Source organism: Anomaloglossus baeobatrachus, chromosome 7 (assembly GCF_048569485.1).
Source record: "Anomaloglossus baeobatrachus isolate aAnoBae1 chromosome 7, aAnoBae1.hap1, whole genome shotgun sequence".
Classification (NCBI taxonomy): domain Eukaryota; kingdom Metazoa; phylum Chordata; class Amphibia; order Anura; family Aromobatidae; genus Anomaloglossus; species Anomaloglossus baeobatrachus.
In genome coordinates, this window is record NC_134359.1 from 5,232,326 (window position 1) to 5,251,199 (window position 18,874).

At 52.5% G+C, this 18,874-nt stretch overlaps 1 protein-coding gene across 2 annotated transcripts in view; it reads right to left on the bottom strand.

Moving 5' to 3' along the window:
- SCTR (secretin receptor) overlaps nt 1-18,874 on the bottom strand; it is a 164,859-nt gene that overhangs the window by 95,757 nt on the left and 50,228 nt on the right. For both annotated transcript variants that reach the window (XM_075318739.1, XM_075318738.1), the window contains exons 5-8: nt 15,493-15,590; nt 13,817-13,949; nt 5,609-5,762; nt 5,479-5,539 (exon numbers count right to left, since the gene is read on the bottom strand). In XM_075318739.1, coding sequence (XP_075174854.1) covers nt 5,479-5,539; nt 5,609-5,762; nt 13,817-13,949; nt 15,493-15,590 — 446 coding nt within the window. The remainder of the gene's footprint in view (nt 1-5,478; nt 5,540-5,608; nt 5,763-13,816; nt 13,950-15,492; nt 15,591-18,874) is intronic.

Here is an 18,874-nt window from a genome sequence, read left to right on the forward strand (position 1 = left end):
CCCCAAACTGCACCGCCAACGGCTCCGCCTGATAACACCCCAAACTGCACCGCCGATGGGTCCGACTGACAACACCCCAAACTGCACCGCCGATGGGTCCGACTGACAACACCCCAAACTGCACCGCCAACGACTCCGCCTGATAACACCCTAAACTGCACCGCCGATGGGTACGACTGACAACACCCCAAACTGCACCGCCGATGGGTCCGACTGACAACACCCCAAACTGCACCGCCGATGGGTCCGACTGATAACACCCCAAACTGCACCGCCAACGACTCCGCCTGATAACACCCCAAACTGCACCACCGATGGGTCCGACTGACAACACCCCAAACTGCACCGCCGATAGCTAGACTGATAACACCCCAAACTGCACCGCCAACGACTCCGCCTGATAACACCCCAAACTGCACCACCGATGGGTCCGACTGACAACACCCCAAACTGCACCGCCGATAGCTAGACTGACAACACCCCAAACTGCACCGCCAACGACTCCGCCTGATAACACCCCAAACTGCACCGCCGATGGGTCCGACTGACAACACCCCAAACTGCACCGCCGATGGGTCCGACTGACAACACCCCAAACTGCACCGCCAACGACTCCGCCTGATAACACCCCAAACTGCACCGCCGATGGGTCCGACTGACAATACCCCAAACTGCACCGCGACTGACAACACCCCAAACTGCACCGCCAACGACTCCGCCTGATAACACCCCAAACTGCACCGCCGATGGGTCCGACTGACAACACCCCAAACTGCACCACCAACGACTCCGCCTGATAACACCCCAAACTGCACCGCCGATGGGTCCGACTGACAACACCCCAAACTGCACCGCCAATGACTTCGCCTGATAACACCCCAAACTGCACCGCCGATGGGTCCGACTGACACCACGGCAAACTGAACCGCCGATGGGTCCGACTGACAACACCCCAAACTGCATCGCCAACGACTCCGCCTGACAACACCCCAAACTGAACCGCCAATGACTCCGCCTGACAACACCCCAAACTGCACCACCGATGGATCCGACTGACAACACCCCAAAATGCACCGCCAACGACTCCGTCTGACAACACCCCAAACTGCACCGCCGACTAGTCCGACTGACAATACCCCAAACTGCACCGCCAACGACTCCACCTGATAACACCCCAAACTGCACCGCGGATGGGTCCGACTGACACCACGGCAAACTGAACCGCCAACGACTCCGCTTGATAACACCCTAAACTGCACCGCCGATGGGTCCGACTGACAACACCCCAAACTGCACCGCCAACGACTCTGCCTGACAACACCGTCGATGGGTCCGCTTGACAACATCCCAAACTGCACCTCCGATGGGTCTGACTGCCAACACCCCAAACTGGACTACCAACGACTCCGCCTGACAAGACCCCAAACTGCACCGCCGATGGGTTCGCCTGACAACACCCCAAACTGCACCGCCGATGGGTCCGCTTGACAAAACCCCAAACTGCACCCCCGATGGGTCCGACTGACAGGACCCCAAAGTGCACCGCCGATGGGTCCGACAGACAACACCCCAAACTGGACCACCAACGACTCCGCCTGACAAGACCCCAAACTGCACCGCCGATGGGTCCGACAGACAACACCCTAAACTAGACCACCAACGACTCCGCCTGACAACACTCCCAAATTGCACCCCCGATGAGTCCGACTGACAGGACCCCAAACTGCACCGCCGATGGGTCCGTCTGACAAGATCCCAAACTGTACCGCTGATGGATCCGCCTGACAAGATCCCAAACTGCATCGCCGATGGGTCCGACTGACAACACCCTAAACAGCACCACTGAGATGGGTCCGCCTGACAAGATCCCAAACTCCACCGCTTATGGGTCCGACTGACAAGACCCTAAACTGTACCGCTGATGGGTCCGACAGACAACACCCCAAACTGCACCGCCGATGGGTCAGACTGACAAGACTCCAAACTGGACCGCCAACGACTCCACCTGACAAGACCCCAAACTGCACTGCCGATGGCTCCAACTGACAACACCCCAAACTGCACCGCTGATGGGTCCGCCTGACAACCCCCCAAACTGCACCGCCGATGGGTCCGCCTGACAACACCCAAACTGGACCGTCGATGGATCCGCTTGACAACACCCCAAACTTCACCGCCGATTGGTCCAACTGACAACACCCCAAACTGCACCACCGATGGGTACGCCTGAAAGGACTCCAAACTGCACCGCCGATGGGTCCGCTGACAAGACTCCAAACTGCACGGCTGATGGGCCAGCCTGACAAGACTCCAAATTGCACTACCGATGGGTCCGCATAACAAGGCTCCAAACTGCACCGCCAATCAATGGGTCCGCCTGACAACACCCCAAACTGCACCACCGATAGGTCCGCCTGACAACACCCCAAACTGTACAGCGATGGGTCCGCCTAACAACACATCAAACTGCACCGCTGCTGTGTCCGCCTGACAACACTCCAAACTGCACTGCCGATAGATCGGAATGACAACACTCCAAACTGCACCGCCAATGGGTCTTCATGACAACACTCCAAACTGCACCGCCAATGGGTCTGCCTGACAAAACTCCAAACTGCACCACCAATGGGTCCGCATCACAAGACTACAAACTGCACCGCCGATGGACCAGAATGACAACACTGCTGATGGGTTCACCTGACAACACACCAAACTGCACTGCCAATGGGTCCCCCTTGACAACACTCTAAACTGCACCGCTGTTAGGTCCGCCTGACAACACCCCAAACTGCACCACTGATGGGTCCACCTGACAACACCCCAAACTGCACCATCGAGGAGTCTGCCTGACAACACCGCTCATCCCCCCCATGAGGCCAGACAGTAGCAGTGTTGTCAGCGACATGCCGTCAACCTCACTGTCCACACACAGGGTACAAAGATGACGGTTATATCAGGATGAGGGGGATTCTGGGTAATATATAAGGTTGGTTTTACATTTGCGTTGTTTTGACGCAAACGGTATCCGTCATTAATGTAGTACAGTTCATTCATTTACAGTGAAAGCGCGACACCATGCTTCATGCACTACCCACATGTGTCCACATGGTGTCGCGCTTAAGCCTGCTTTACACGGGACGACCGATTGTGCGATTTCACAATCGATCGTACCCGCCCCCGTCGTTTTTGCGTCACGGGCAAATCGCTGCCCGTGGCGCACAAACTCGTTTAACCCCCGTCACACGTACTTACCTTCTGGACGACCTCGCTGTGGGCGACGAACGTCCACTTCATGAAAGGGGAGGGACGTTCGGCGTCACAGTAACGTCACACAGCGGCCGGCCAATAGAAGCGGAGGGGCGGAGATGAGCGGGACGTAAACATCCCTCCCACCTCCTTCCTTCCGCATTGCCGGTGGGTGCTGCGGGACGGAGGTAAGCTGCTGTTCATTGTTCCCGGGGTGTCACATGGAGCGGCGTGTGCTACCCCGGGAACGATGAGCAACCGGCGCCATTTTAATTAAACGAGATTATGAAACCGAGCGACGAGTACACGACTCACGATTTGTGAGCGATACTGCGTCGCTCGGAGGTGTCACACAGCCCGACGTCGCAAGCGATGCCGGATGTGCGTCACAAAAATCATGACCCCGATGACATATCGCACGATAGATCGTCTCGTGTAAAGCACCCTTTACACTGTAAATACAGTGCCTGCCAAAAGTATTGGCACCCCTGCAATTCTGTCAGAGAATACTCCGTTTCTTCCTGAGAATGATTGCAATCACAAATTCTTTGGTATTATCTTCATTTAATTTGTCTTCAATGAAGAAAAAAAAAATTGTCATAAAGCCAAATTGGATATAATTCCACACCAAACATAAAAAGGGAGTGGACAAAAGTATTGACACCGTGTGAATAATCCTGTGCTGCTTCTGTAATTTGTGTACTAACAGCGCCTGTAACTTACCTGTGGCACCTAACAGGTGCTGGCAATAATAAATCACACTTGCAGCCGGTGACATGGAGTAAAGTTGCCTCCGCCTCTGTCCTGTGTCCTTGTGTGCACCACTTTGAGCATGGAGAAAAGAAAGACCAAAGAACTGTCTGAGGACTTGAGACTCCAAATTGTGAGGAAGCATGAGCAATCTCAAGGCTACAAGTCCATCTCCAAAGACCTGAAAGTTCCTGTGTCTACGGTGCGCAGTGTCATCCAGAAGTGTAAAGCCCATGGCACTGTGGTAACCTCCCTAGATGTGGAAGGTAAAGAAAAACTGACGAGAGATTTCACCGCAAGATTGTGCGGATGGTGGATAAAGAACCTCGACTAACATCCAAACAAGTTCAAGCTGCCCTGCAGTCCGAGGGTACAACAGTGTCACCCCGTACTATCCGTCAGCGTCTGAATGAAAAAGGACTGTATGGTAGGATACCCAGGAAGACCCCACTTCTTACCCCGAGACATAAAAAAGCCAGGCTGGAGTTTGCCAAAACTTACCTGAGAAAGCCAAAAACGTTTTGGAAGAATGTTCTCTGGTCAGATGAGACAAAAGTAGAGCTTTTTGGGAAAAGCCATCAACAGAGAGTTTACAGGAAAAAAAAGAGGCATTCAAAGAAAAGAACACGGTCCCTACAGTCAAACATGGCGGAGGTTCCCTGATGTTTTTGGGTTGCTTTGCTGCCTCTGGCACTGGACTGCTTGACCGTGTGCATGGCATTATGAAGTCTGAAGACTACCAACAAATTTTGCAGCATAATGTAGGGCCCAGTGTGAGAAAGCTGGGTATTCTTCAGAGGTCATGGGTCTTCCAGCAGGACAATGACCCAAAACACACTTCAAAAAGCACTAGAAAATGGTTTGCTAGAAAGCACTGGAGACTACTAAAGTGGCCAGCAATGAGTCCAGACCTGAATCCCATAGAAAACCTGTGGAGAGATCTCACAATGGCAGTTTGGAGAAGGCCCCCTTCAAATCTCAGGGACCTGGAGCAGTTTGCCAAAGAAGAATGGTCTAAAATTCCAGGAGAGCATTGTAAGAAACTCATTGATGGAACCGGAAGCGGTTGTGCAACCAAGTATTAGGCTAAGGGTGCCAATACTTTTGTCTGGCCTATTTTTGGAGTTTTGTGTGAAATGATCAATGATTTGATTTTTGTTTCATTCTCTTTTGTGTTTTTTCATTGCAAGCAAAATAAATGAAGATAATAATACCAAAGAATGTGTGACTGCAATCATTTTCAGGAAGAAACTGAGGACCGACAGAATTGAAGGGGTGCCAATACTTTTGGCCAGCACTGTAAATGAACTGTACTACATTAGGGATGGATTCCGTTTGCGTCAAAACAACGCAAATGTGAAACCGGCCTAAGATGTGGTATAATGGGGGATTCTGGGTAATATATAAGATGTGGTCTAATGGGGGATTCTGGGTAATATCGGAGGGTGTTATAGTCGGAGGGGTGGTCTTTGGGCTGCTCACCCCATGTTCTCATACAGCTGTCGGCACACTGACCAGGCGATGATGAACACAAGAGGAGAACCTGCAATACACAGAGCTTGATGAGTTGGGGTCCGTGGTCAGGGGGTCTGCCACTGCCCTGTGCACTCACCCCACCCCAGAGCGATGTACCAGCAGAAATATTTCCACTCAGAAAAGAAGGAGACGACGAGCAGCGTGTGCAGGTACAGCCCCTCCACCAGCAGCCAGCTATAGTTAGCCATGATACAGTATTGGAAGAAAATCATAACGTAGTGACAGTCCTTCTGTGGAGAGAGGGAAGAGGTTGTTATACCAGGAGGGGGGGAAGAGGGCACATGCCATTATACCAGGAGGGGGAGAAGAGGGCACAGGTCATTATACCAGAAGAGGGCACATGTCATTATACCAGGAGGGGGGGAAGAGGGCACATGTCATTATACCAGGAGGGGGAGAAGAGGGCACAGGTCATTATACCAGGAGGGGGAGAAGAGGGCACAGGTCATTATACCAGAAGAGGGCACATGTCATTATACCAGGAGGGGGGGAAGAGGGCACATGCCATTATACCAGGAGGGGGAGAAGAGGGCACAGGTCATTATACCAGAAGAGGGCACATGTCATTATACCAGGAGGGGGGGAAGAGGGCACATGTCATTATACCAGGAGGGGGAGAAGAGGGCACAGGTCATTATACCAGGAGGGGGGGGGAAGAGGGCACATGTCATTATACCAGGAGAGGGAGAAGAGGGCACAGGTCATTATACGAGGAGGGGGGGAAGAGGGCACATGTCATTATACCAGGAGGGGGAGAAGAGGGCACAGGTCATTATACCAGGAGGGGGTGAAGAGGGCACATGTCATTATACCAGGAGAGGGAGAAGAGGGCACAGGTCATTATACGAGGAGGGGGGGAAGAGGGCACATATCATTATACCAGGAGGGGGAGAAGAGGGCACAGGTCATTATACCAGGAGGGGGGGAAGAGGGCACATGCCATTATACCAGGAGGGGAGAAGAGGGCACAGGTCATTATACCAGGAGGGGGGGGAAGAGGGCACATGTCATTATACCAGGAGGGGGAGAAGAGGGCACAGGTCGTTATACCAGGAGAGGGAAAAGAGGGCACAGGTCGTTATACCAGGAGGGGGAGAAGAGGGCACATGTCATTATACCAGGAGGGGGAGAAGAGGGCACAGGTCGTTATACCAGGAGAGGGAAAAGAGGGCACAGGTCATTATACCAGGAGGGGGAGGAAGAGGGCACATGTCATTATACCAGGAGAGGGAGAAGAGGGCACAGGTCATTATACGAGGAGGGGGGGAATAGGGCACATGTCATTATACCAGGAGGGGGAGAAGAGGGCACAGGTCATTATACCAGGAGGGGGGGGAAGAGGGCACATGTCATTATACCAGAAGGGGGAGAAGAGGGCACAGGTCGTTATACCAGGAGAGGGAAAAGAGGGCACAGGTCGTTATACCAGGAGGGGGTGAAGAGGGCACATGTCATTATACCAGGAGTGGGAGAAGAGGGCACAGGTCGTTATACCAGGAGAGGGAGAAGAGGGCACAGGTCGTTATATCAGGAGGGGGTGAAGAGGGCACATGTCATTATACCAGGAGAGGGAGAAGAGGGCACAGGTCGTTATACCAGGAGGGGGAGAAGAGGGCACATGTCATTATACCAGGAGGGGGAGAAGAGGGGACAGGTCGTTATACCAGGAGGGGGAGAAGAGGGCACAGGTCGTTATACCAGGAGGGTTAGAAGAGGGCACAGGTCGTTATACCAGGAGTGGGAGAAGAGGGCACAGGTAGTTATACCAGGAGGGGGAGAAGAGGGCACATGTCATTATACCAGGAGAGGGAGAAGAGGGCACAGGTCGTTATACCAGGAGGGGGAGAAGAGGGCACATGTCATTATACCAGGAGAGGGAGAAGAGGGCACATGTCATTATACCAGGAGAGGGTGAAGAGAGCACAGGTCGTTATACCAGGAGGGGTGGAAGAGGGCACATGTCATTATACCAGGAGGGGGAGAAGAGGGCACAGGTCATTATACCAGGAGGGGGGGAAGAGGGCACATGTCATGATTCCAGGAGAGGGAAAAGAGGGCACAGGTCATTATACCAGGAGGGGGGGAAGAGGGCACATGTCATTATACCAGGAGGGGGGAAGAGGGCACAAGTCATTATACCAGGAGGGGGAGAAGAGGGCACAGGTCATTATACCAGGAGGGGGAGAAGAGGGCACAGGTCATTATACCAGGAGGGGGGGAAGAGGGCACATGTCATTATACCAGGAGAGGGAAAAGAGGGCACAGGTTGTTATACCAGGAGAGGGAAAAGAGGGCACAGGTCGTTATACCAGGAGGGGGAGAAGAGGGCACATGTCATTATACCAGGAGGGGGAGAAGAGGGCACAGGTCGTTATACCAGGAGAGGGAAAAGAGGGCACAGGTCATTATACCAGGAGGGGGAGGAAGAGGGCACATGTCATTATACCAGGAGAGGGAGAAGAGGGCACAGGTCATTATACGAGGAGGGGGGGAATAGGGCACATGTCATTATACCAGGAGGGGGAGAAGAGGGCACAGGTCATTATACCAGGAGGGGGGGGAAGAGGGCACATGTCATTATACCAGAAGGGGGAGAAGAGGGCACAGGTCGTTATACCAGGAGAGGGAAAAGAGGGCACAGGTCGTTATACCAGGAGGGGGTGAAGAGGGCACATGTCATTATACCAGGAGTGGGAGAAGAGGGCACAGGTCGTTATACCAGGAGAGGGAGAAGAGGGCACAGGTCGTTATATCAGGAGGGGGTGAAGAGGGCACATGTCATTATACCAGGAGAGGGAGAAGAGGGCACAGGTCGTTATACCAGGAGGGGGAGAAGAGGGCACATGTCATTATACCAGGAGGGGGAGAAGAGGGGACAGGTCGTTATACCAGGAGGGGGAGAAGAGGGCACAGGTCGTTATACCAGGAGGGTTAGAAGAGGGCACAGGTCGTTATACCAGGAGTGGGAGAAGAGGGCACAGGTAGTTATACCAGGAGGGGGAGAAGAGGGCACATGTCATTATACCAGGAGAGGGAGAAGAGGGCACAGGTCGTTATACCAGGAGGGGGAGAAGAGGGCACATGTCATTATACCAGGAGAGGGAGAAGAGGGCACATGTCATTATACCAGGAGAGGGTGAAGAGAGCACAGGTCGTTATACCAGGAGGGGTGGAAGAGGGCACATGTCATTATACCAGGAGGGGGAGAAGAGGGCACAGGTCATTATACCAGGAGGGGGGGAAGAGGGCACATGTCATGATTCCAGGAGAGGGAAAAGAGGGCACAGGTCATTATACCAGGAGGGGGGGAAGAGGGCACATGTCATTATACCAGGAGGGGGGAAGAGGGCACAAGTCATTATACCAGGAGGGGGAGAAGAGGGCACAGGTCATTATACCAGGAGGGGGAGAAGAGGGCACAGGTCATTATACCAGGAGGGGGGGAAGAGGGCACATGTCATTATACCAGGAGAGGGAAAAGAGGGCACAGGTTGTTATACCAGGAGGGGGAGAAGAGGGCACAGGTCGTTATACCAGGAGGGGGAAAAGAGGGCACAGGTTGTTATACCAGGAGGGGGAGAAGAGGGCACAGGTCGTTATACCAGGAGGGAGAGAAGGGGGCACATGTCATTATACCAGGAGGGGGAGAAGATGGCACGGGTTGTTATACCAGGAGGAGGAGAAGAGGGTGTGGAGACACGGGGGTCAGTGGGTACTGTCCTGTGGAGACACGGGGGTCAGTGGGTGCTCTCCTGTGGAGACACGGGGTCAGTGGGTGCTCTCGTCCGCTGGCCCGGCCGCCTTTAGAAAGACAGCGTGGCCCAGGGCTCCTCCCAACTGAACGCCGACCTCCTTAACCGTGGGCGTAACACTACTCAGACAACACAGGGTGAGGGAACCACAATAATTAGACTTTATTGGATCCCCAAACAATTAACGGCACATAACACATAACCAGCAAAACACACAAATGTGACAGGCAACAGAGTCTCACCCTTCCGCTGGCTCACCAGGGATTAGAATGTCCGTGCCTCAGAGCTTCCAGGGCCACTTACTCCAATCCAGCAGCACCCCGCTTTCGGCGGGCACCCACCGAGAATGGAATAACGCCAGATTTAGGAAGCTGTCTCAGGACTGCAAATACTGTAGTCAGGTGACTGGATTGTCACAAGCTGAATTCCTTCTTTATGTAGTCCTTGATATCTCAGCCGAATCTTTGCATTCAATGCAGAAGTCCATATAGTGTTATAATCCAGGTTCGGTTATGGCTTGCCAATCGGATCCGCAGATCCTAGATTGGTAGGATGTAGCAAGAGTCTACCCGGGCAATGGACAGTCCTCCTTCTTATACCCCTGAGCTCTCATTCAGACCATTGGGGCCTTCACAATTGGTGGAAAAGACTGGGCTCTTATTGGCTTGATTTCAAGCCATATACAAAATATCCAGAGATGAGGGGGAGACAGCTAAGTTACATCACATCTAGCAATACACATAGTAATACAACGGGAGGTTCGCATAATTGATTTGTCTAGGTATCTGACCTTCACTGGCCAAGGCAAGTACATGAGTCACCAAGAATTGTAAACACTAGACTCCTAAGATTCTTGTAGAAACAATGAGGGGCTTATCCCACGTCTATAAACAAACTATCTTCATGTCTGGCTGAATTTTAAGAAACTTAACCCATGCTAGGCAATGACAGAGTCCATGTCGTCACAGAGGGCACAGGTCATTATACCAGGAGGGGGAGAAAGGGGCATATGTCATTATACCAAGGTAAAGAGAAGAGGAGAAGAGGGCAAAGGTCATTATACCAGGAGGGGGAGAAGGGGGCACATGTCATTATACCAGGGGAAAGAGAAGAGGAAAAGAGGGCACAGGACGTTATACCAGGAGGGGGAGAAGGAGGCTCATGTCATTATACCAGGAGGGGGAGAAGGGGGCACATGTCATTATACTAAGGGAAAGAGAAGAGGAGAAGAGGGCACAGGTCATTATACCAGGAGGGGGAGAAGGGGGCACATGTCATTATACCAGGGGAAAGAAAAGAGGAGAAGGGGCACAGGACGTTATACCAGGAGGGGGAGAAGGGGGCACATGTCATTATACCAGGAGGGGGAGAGGGGGCACATGTCATTATACCAGGGAAAAGAGAAGAGGAGAAGGAGGCACAGGATGTTATTCCAGGAGGGGGAGAAGGGGGCACATGTCATTATACCAGAAGGGGGAGAAGAGGACACAGCACATTATACCAGGGGGAGGAGTAGAGGGCACAAGTCGTTATACCAGGAGAGGGACAAGGGGCACAGGTCATTATACAAGGATAAAGAGAACAGGAAAAGGGGGCACAGGACATTTTACGAGGAGGGGGAGAAGGGGGTACAGGTCATTATACAAGGAGGGGGAGAAGAGGGCACAGGTTGTTATACCAGAAGGGGGAGTAGAGGGCACAGGTCGTTATACCAGGAGGGGGAGAAGGGGCACAGGTCATTATACAAGGATAAAGAGAAGAGGATAAGGGGGCACAGGACTTTATACCAGGAGGGGGAGAAGGGGGCACAGGTTGTTATACCAGGAGGAGGAGAAGGGGGCACAGGTCATTATACCAGGAGGGGGAGAAGGGGTCACAAGACGTTATACCAGGAGAGGGAGAAGGGGGCACAGGATGTTATACTAGGAGGGGGAGAAGGGGGCACAGGTCGTTATACTGGGAGAAAGAGAATGGGGAACAAGACGTTATACCGGGGGAAGGAGAAGGGAAAACAGGACATTATACCAGAAGGGGGTAAAGTACATTATACAAACGGAAAGAGAAGGGATAAAAGATGTTATACTACAGGAAAGAGACTGTAACGCTCACTGCTGGAGATGGTAAGGTGGACCCTCTAGAAGTGGACCCACTGGACCACAAGGGGGACCCGGGTTTACCCTTTAGTGGGAGGGGGACTAAGCGCCCACCGCGAAGCAGACACCAGGGGCCACTCAAAGGGCAGTGACCGGGACTGTGGCAGCTGACCACAGGTGCAGACAAGCAGAGTCTCTAGGGTAGACGAGGAGCACTAGGGGGATTGAAGCAGATAGCATGACCAGGATGGACAGGTAGAGTCACTAGTATAGACAGGAACCATCAGGATGGTTGAGTCAGCTACTATGGCCCGGACGGACAAAGTCACTAGTGTAGCAGGTGCAGCCGGAACGCTAAGGCAGATAGTACAGCCAGGATGGATGGACTGAGTCACTAGTGCAGCAGGGACCACTGGGACAGCTAGGCAGATAGCATGGCCAGGATGGACGGGAACCAAGGTACCGACGAGGCCGGGAAACAGGAATAGTACACTGTACACTGACACAGGGATGCACAGTGGACAGGGGGACCTGTCTTACCTGACTAACTGACTAGGGCACGGACCACTAACTAACTTACCACATTGATCAGGCACCTCTCCTAGTGGGAGAGTGCCTTAAGTACCCAGTGTCTTTCAGCAATAGGCCATTTAAGAGAAAGGCGGTGGTGCGTGCACGCAGCCCCAGTAGCGGGCAATAAGTGATACCCACATGAAAGACCACGGGGAATCCCGGTAAGGCAGTGTGGGCCGGCCGCGGCGGTAAGGAAGTCGGCGTCCCTGCAGGGAGGAGGGCGCGCAGTGCAAAGACGCCGGAGCTGCAAAGAAACTGGCACAGGACATTATACCAGGGGAAAGAAGGGAGAAGAGAAGAGGTACGGAACATTATTCCAAGTGAAAGAGGAGGGGGTAGAGAACATTATACCGGGGGAGAGGGAAAGGGTCACATGACGATATACCAAGGGAAAGAGGAGGGGGAAGAAGACGTTATACCAGGAGAGGGAAGGGGGGAACATGACGATAAACCGGGCGAGAGGGAAGGGGGAAGAGGACGTTATACCAAGGGAAAGAGGAGGGGGAAGAGGATGTTATACCGGGGAGAGGGAAGGGAGCACATGACGATATACCGACGGCAAGAGGAGGGGGAACAGGACGTTATATCGGGAGAGGGAAGGGGGAATATGACGATAAACCGGGGGGAGAGGGAAGGGGGAAGAGGACGATACACCGAGGGAAAGAGGAGGGGGAAGAGGACGTTATACCGGGGGAGAGGGAAGGGGTCGCAGGATGTTATACCGGGGGAGAGGGAAGGGGGAAGAGGACTTTATATCGGGGGAGAGGGAAGGGGGCACATGACGATATACTGAGGGGAAAAAGGAGGGGGAAGAGGACGTTATACCGGGGAGAGGGAAGGGGGCACATGACGATATACCGACGGCAAGAGGAGGGAGAACAGGACGTTATATCGGGAGAGGGAAGGGGGAATATGACGATAAACCGGGGGGAGAGGGAAGGGGGAAGAGGACGATACACCGAGGGAAAGAGGAGGGGGAAGAGGACATTATACCGGGGGAGAGGGAAGGGGTCGCAGGATGTTATACCGGGGGAGAGGGAAGGGGGAAGAGGACGTTATATCGGGGGAGAGGGAAGGGGGCACATGACGATATACTGAGGGGAAAAAGGAGGGGGAAAAGGGTGTTATACCAGGGGGAGGGAAGAGGGCACAGAATGTTATACTTGGGGAAATAGAAGGGGGTCGCAGGATGTTATACCGGGGGAGAAGGAGGGGGAAAGAGGACGTTATATCGGGGGAGAGGGAAGGGGGCACATGACGATATACTGAGGGAAAGAGGAGGGGGAACAGGACGTCATACCGGGGGAGAGGGAAGGTGGAAGAGGATGTTATACCGGGGGAGAGGGAAGGGGGAAGAGGACGTTATACCGGGGGAGAGGGAAGGAGGAAGAAGATATTATACCGGCGGAGAGGGAGGGGGGGAAGAGGATATTATACCGGGGGAGAAGGAAGGGGGAAGAGGACGTTATATCGGGGGAGAGGGAAGGGGGCACATGACGATATACTGAGGGAAAGAGGAGGGGGAACAGGACATTATACCGGGGGAGAGGGAAGGTGGAAGAGGATGTCATACCGGGGGAGAGGGAAGGTGGAAGAGGATGTTATACCGGGGGAGAGGGAAGGGGGAAGAGGACGTTATAACGGGGGAGAGGGAAGGGGGAAGAAGATATTATACCGGCGGAGAGGGAGGTGGGAAGAGGATATTATACCGGGGGAGAGGGAAGGGGGAAGAGGATGTTATACCGGGGGAGAGGGAAGGGGGAAGAGGATGTTATACTTGGGGAAGTAGAAGGGGGCACAGAATGCTATACCGGGGGAGAGGGAAGGGGGCACAGGATGCTATAAGATGTCTACAGTTGCACTCACCCGGTAGACTTTGCAGTGGTTGATGTCATCTATGGAGAAAAGGACGGCATCCTTGATGAAGATTGACAAAGCGCGGAGGATGAAGGAGGAGAAGAGGTTTATGTGGATATAATTCCGTGTACAGCGCAGCCTCCTGCAAGAAAGAATGACGACCAGACACAGCACCATGATGTACACAGTCTCAATCAGTGAGGAAAGTTGTGACATTCTGGAAATCACAGGATGGAGATGACGTTACTGATCTGCCAGTGGTGAAAAACCGGGAAAAAAAATGTCAAATCAACTCGATGTCTCCAGTCTGGAGTCTGAGCCTCGTGCAGAAATCCCGGCACTTCTGGCCTAAGCTGCTATCGCTGAGGTCATAATGGTCATCTGAGAAAGGTTCTGCCTCTCCGCACTTGTCTCCGATGGACGCAGCGTCTCCGAACTTGTCTCCCATAGCTGCAGCATCTCCGGACTTGTCTCCAGTGGCCACAGGGTCTCCGGACTTGTCTCCCATAGCTGAAGCATCTATGGACTTGTCTCTGGTGGCCGCAGCGTCTCCGGATTTATCTCCCATAGCTGTAGCATCTTCTCACTTGTCTCCCGTAGCTACAGCGTCTCCGGACTTGTCTCCTGTGGCTGCAGTGTCTCCAGACTTGTCTCCCGTAGCCACAGCATCTCCTCACTTGTCTCCCGTAGCTGCAGCGTCTCTGGACTTGTCTCCCGTGGCCGCAGCATCTCTGGACTTGTCTCCTGTGGCTGCAGTGTCTCCAGACTTGTCTCCCGTAGCCACAGCATCTCCTCACTTGTCTCCCGTAGTTGCAGTGTCTCTGGACTTGTCTCCCGTGGCCGCAGCATCTCTGGACTTGTCTCCTGTGGCCGCAGCATCTCCGGAATGTCTCCTGTGGCCGCAGCGTCTCTGGACTTGTCTCCCGTAGCTGCAGTGTCTCCTCACTTGTCTCCTGTAGCTGCGTCTCCGGACTTGTCTCCCGTGGCTGCAGCATATCCAGATTTGTCTCCTGTAGCTGCAGCGTCTCCTCACTTGTCTCCCATGGCTGCAGCGTCTCCAGACTTGTCTGCCGTTGCTGCAGCGTCTCCGGACTTGTCTCCCGTGACTGCAACGTCTGCAAACTTGTCTCCCGTGGCCACAGCGTGTCCTGTCTCCGGACTTGTCTCCTGTGGCTACAGTGTCTCCTCACTTGTCTCCTGTAGCTGCAGCGCCTCTGGACTTGTCTCCTGTGCCTGCAGCGTCTCCTCACTTGTCTCCCGTGGCTGCAGTGTCTCTGGATTTGTGTCCGTCGATGTAATTGGTCAGTGATTACACTGGATCTGTCGGCAGCGGATCCTGATGATTTGTACATTCCCCAGCAGAATCTTCCTCAGACGACCATTAATGCCCTCAGTGATGGTGGCCGAGGCCGGAGGTGCCGGGATTTCTGCTCAAGGCTCAGACTTCAGACTGGAGGAGTCCAGAGGTTGCGATGTTTCCACCATGTACAGATCGGTGACGTCCATCATTTACCACTTATGGTGATGTAGTTTCAAAATGTCATGGTTGAGGACTGTGTAAGAATATATATACAGTATATACACACTACACAGAAGTATCACTCCCAACATCACTGTTCACAAAAGCTTACAATCTACTCTCCATATTACACACCATAATAACAGTCAGACAAGGCACGACCTACCTAAATGAGAGGAGAAGGAGTAGGGCCAGAAGCAGGGAGCTGAGCGACGTCCCGTAGCCCACGGTGTACAGGGTCTTCAGGTGCATGTAATACTCCTGCTGTAATGTCACACAAATACATGAAATCACAGAATAATAATGCAGTACATATGATGGGGATGCAGTGCTGTGGTCAGGGACGAGCGATTATACTCGCCACTGCTTGTTACTCGCTGGGTATAAAAATCAATGTTACGGTATTCGCAATATCCGTTACTCAGCCAGTATTTTGCTCCTCGTCTCGTGAGGGTCGAGTCCCCTCCTCCCGCATGTCTGATCCTGATTTTCAGCCACTAAACATGAGGGGATTACTTGCCAATCGCAGTAATGTCGTATCCATCTTTCCTACTGGCATCACTGTGATTGGCTGGTGTAGTAAAGACAACAAACACATGCGGTCATTAAAGCAGGAGAATAATAATAACTGAGATTCCCCGCAGCTTAGACATGGCTTCCCGATCATTACAGTTCATGAATATGCACTGCTTCCCCCGCCCACCCTCTGTAACAGTGTGTGATTGGATGCAGTCCTGCTTCCCCCCGCCCACCCTCTGTAACAGTGTCTGTAATTGGTTGCAGTCCTGCTTCCCCCGCTCACCCTCTGTAACAGTGTGTGATTGGCTGCAGTCCTGCTTCCCTCGCCCACCCTCTGTAACAGTGTGTGATTGGATGTAGTCCTGCTTTCCCCACCCACCCTCTGTAACAGTGTGTGATTGGATGCAGTCCTGCTTCCCCCGCCCACCCTCTGTAACAGTGTGTGAATGGATGCCGTCCTGCTTTCCCCACCCACCCTCTGTAACAGTGTGTGAATGGATGCAGTCCTGCTTCCCCCGCCCACCCTCTGTAACAGTGTGAATGGATGCAGTCCTGCTTCCCCCGCCCACCCTCTGTAACAGTGTGTGAATGGATGCAGTCCTGCTTTCCCCACCCACCCTTTGTAACAGTGTGTGAATGGATGCAGTCCTGCTTTCCCCACCCACCCTCTGTAACAGTGTGTGAATGGATGCAGTCCTGCTTTCCCCACCCACCCTTTGTAACAGTGTGTGAATGGATGTAGTCCTGCTTTCCCCACCCACCCTTTGTAACAGTGTGTGAATGGATGCAGTCCTGCTTTCCCCACCCACCCTCTGTAACAGTGTCTATGATTGGATGCAGCCCTGCTTCCCCCGCCCACCCTCTAACAGTGTCTGTGATTATTTGCAGACCTGCTTTCCCCACCCACCCTTTGTAACAGTGTCTGTGATTGGTTGCAGTCCTGCTTCCCCCGCCCACCCTCAGTAACAGTGTGTGTGAATGGTTGTAGTCCTGCTTCCTCCGCCCACCCTCTGTAACAGTGTGTGATTGGATGCAGTCCTGCTTTCCCCGCCCACCCTCTAACAGTGTGTGATTGGATGCAGTCCTGCTTTCCCCGCCTACCCTCTGTAACAGTGTCTGTGATTGGTTGCAGTCCTGCTTTCCCCACCCACTCTCTATAACAGTGTGTGTGATTGGTTGTAGTCCTGCTTCCCCCGCCCACCCTCTGTAACAGTGTGTGTGAATGGATGCAGTCCTGCTTTCCCCACCCACCCTCTGCAACAGTGTGTGATTGGTTGCAGTCCTGCTTCCCCCGCCTACTCTCTGTAACAGTGTATGATTGGTTGCAGTCCTGCTTCCCCCACCCACCCTCTGTAACAATGTCTGTGATTGGATGCAGTCCTGTCTGGGTCCCAGGAGTGGAGTGTAAAAATACTAAAAAATAGTTGGAAAAAATGACGCAGGATCCCCCACATTTTGATACCCAGCACAGATAAAGCAGACGGCGAAAGGCTGCAGCCCCCAGTCCTGCACTTATCTTGGCTGTGTATCAAAATACAATGAATCCCATGCATTTTTGATTATTTTTTTAATTATTTAAATAAATAATTTAAAAAATGTTGTGCAGTTTCTCCCCCCAAATCTTTTTTTGATACCCAGCCAAGATAAAGCAAACAGCTGGGGGCTGGTATTCTAAAACTGGGGAGACCCATGGTTATTGGCACTCCCCAAGCCTAAAAATAGCAGCCTGCACCCATGCAGGAATCTGCGCATCCATTAGATGTGCCAATTCCCGTGCTTTCATTCCGATTGCTTTGGAGCCCTGGCAATGTATGGGGCTTATGAAAGCTGTGAATTGTCAAAACAAATCCCAGCTGTCATCAAGCCCGAGTTTAGTAATAGGGAGGGGTCTATAAAACCCCCATTACTAACCCTGTAAGTAAAAAGAAATTAAACACAAAACACCGAAAAAAATCCGTTATTTAAACAACAAAAAACACCCTGTCGCTCCAATTTATTTACCCCCAAAACACCCCTGCAGGAGCAATGTAATCCACTGAAGATCCCACGATGATCCCGGCTCTGCTACATCCTAAGGTTGCAGTGCATGGTTACGGTGTACAGACTGTTGGCCAATATGCAGTTCAGGTTCTGCACCCTCTCTGCATAACTTGGATGGAATAATCAGGCGCTGGTGGCCGCCTTGTAGGAAGGTTTCTACGCGAGGATATAGCATGAACAATCTGGCTGTGATATTCCTGCTATTCTGGGTGACCTGATTTCCTTGGCTACCTGGGTCAACCTCAGGTTCCAGGAGCCATCCTTGGAGGTGAAACACGATGGCGGGTCCTATACGTCTGGCTCCATCCCTCCAGATGCCGCTGATTTACCACTTTCAATTGCCCCTCCACTCCCTGAACCCATATCAAGATGTCTGCACAACCCGAGCCATGGGTCTGTGTGTCTACTGCGGAGGTGCGGAACTCCTCATTCATGCCTGTCTCGTGAGGTCGGGACCATACATCCAAGGGTCAGTATGAATGGTCACCCTGACAGAGAACAAATCCTCATTGTCGGTGCCCGTGTAAAAGTATTCAGTTCTCTGAGATGGCTCACCTAGATACGGTGCTGCAGCGTATTACAAAGCAAGAATCGAATCCAGCGGATCCCAGGCAGGAACACATAAAAAATCCTTGTTATTTCTTCTTTAAAAATTCATAACAGATGGCATCCACCCGTAAACAAGACATATGATCCAACGCATTTTGACAGAAAACATATCGCTAAGTCTTATTCATGGATACTAACAAAGAATGGCAATACCTGTATATAGTGTGCTAAATCCCAGCATGCACCAGGCTGCCTGCTTGAGGCCTGATTGGTTCTTACCAACACCTGACAGGCGCACCTGTGCACAGGGAACGATCACTTAGAGATAAATGCACACATAAAATAGCAACAATGTAAGAGACATATGATAAAAACACAGACACATGAAAATCATTGCTATTTCATACAATTGAACAATTAAGTATTGGGGAATATTCAGC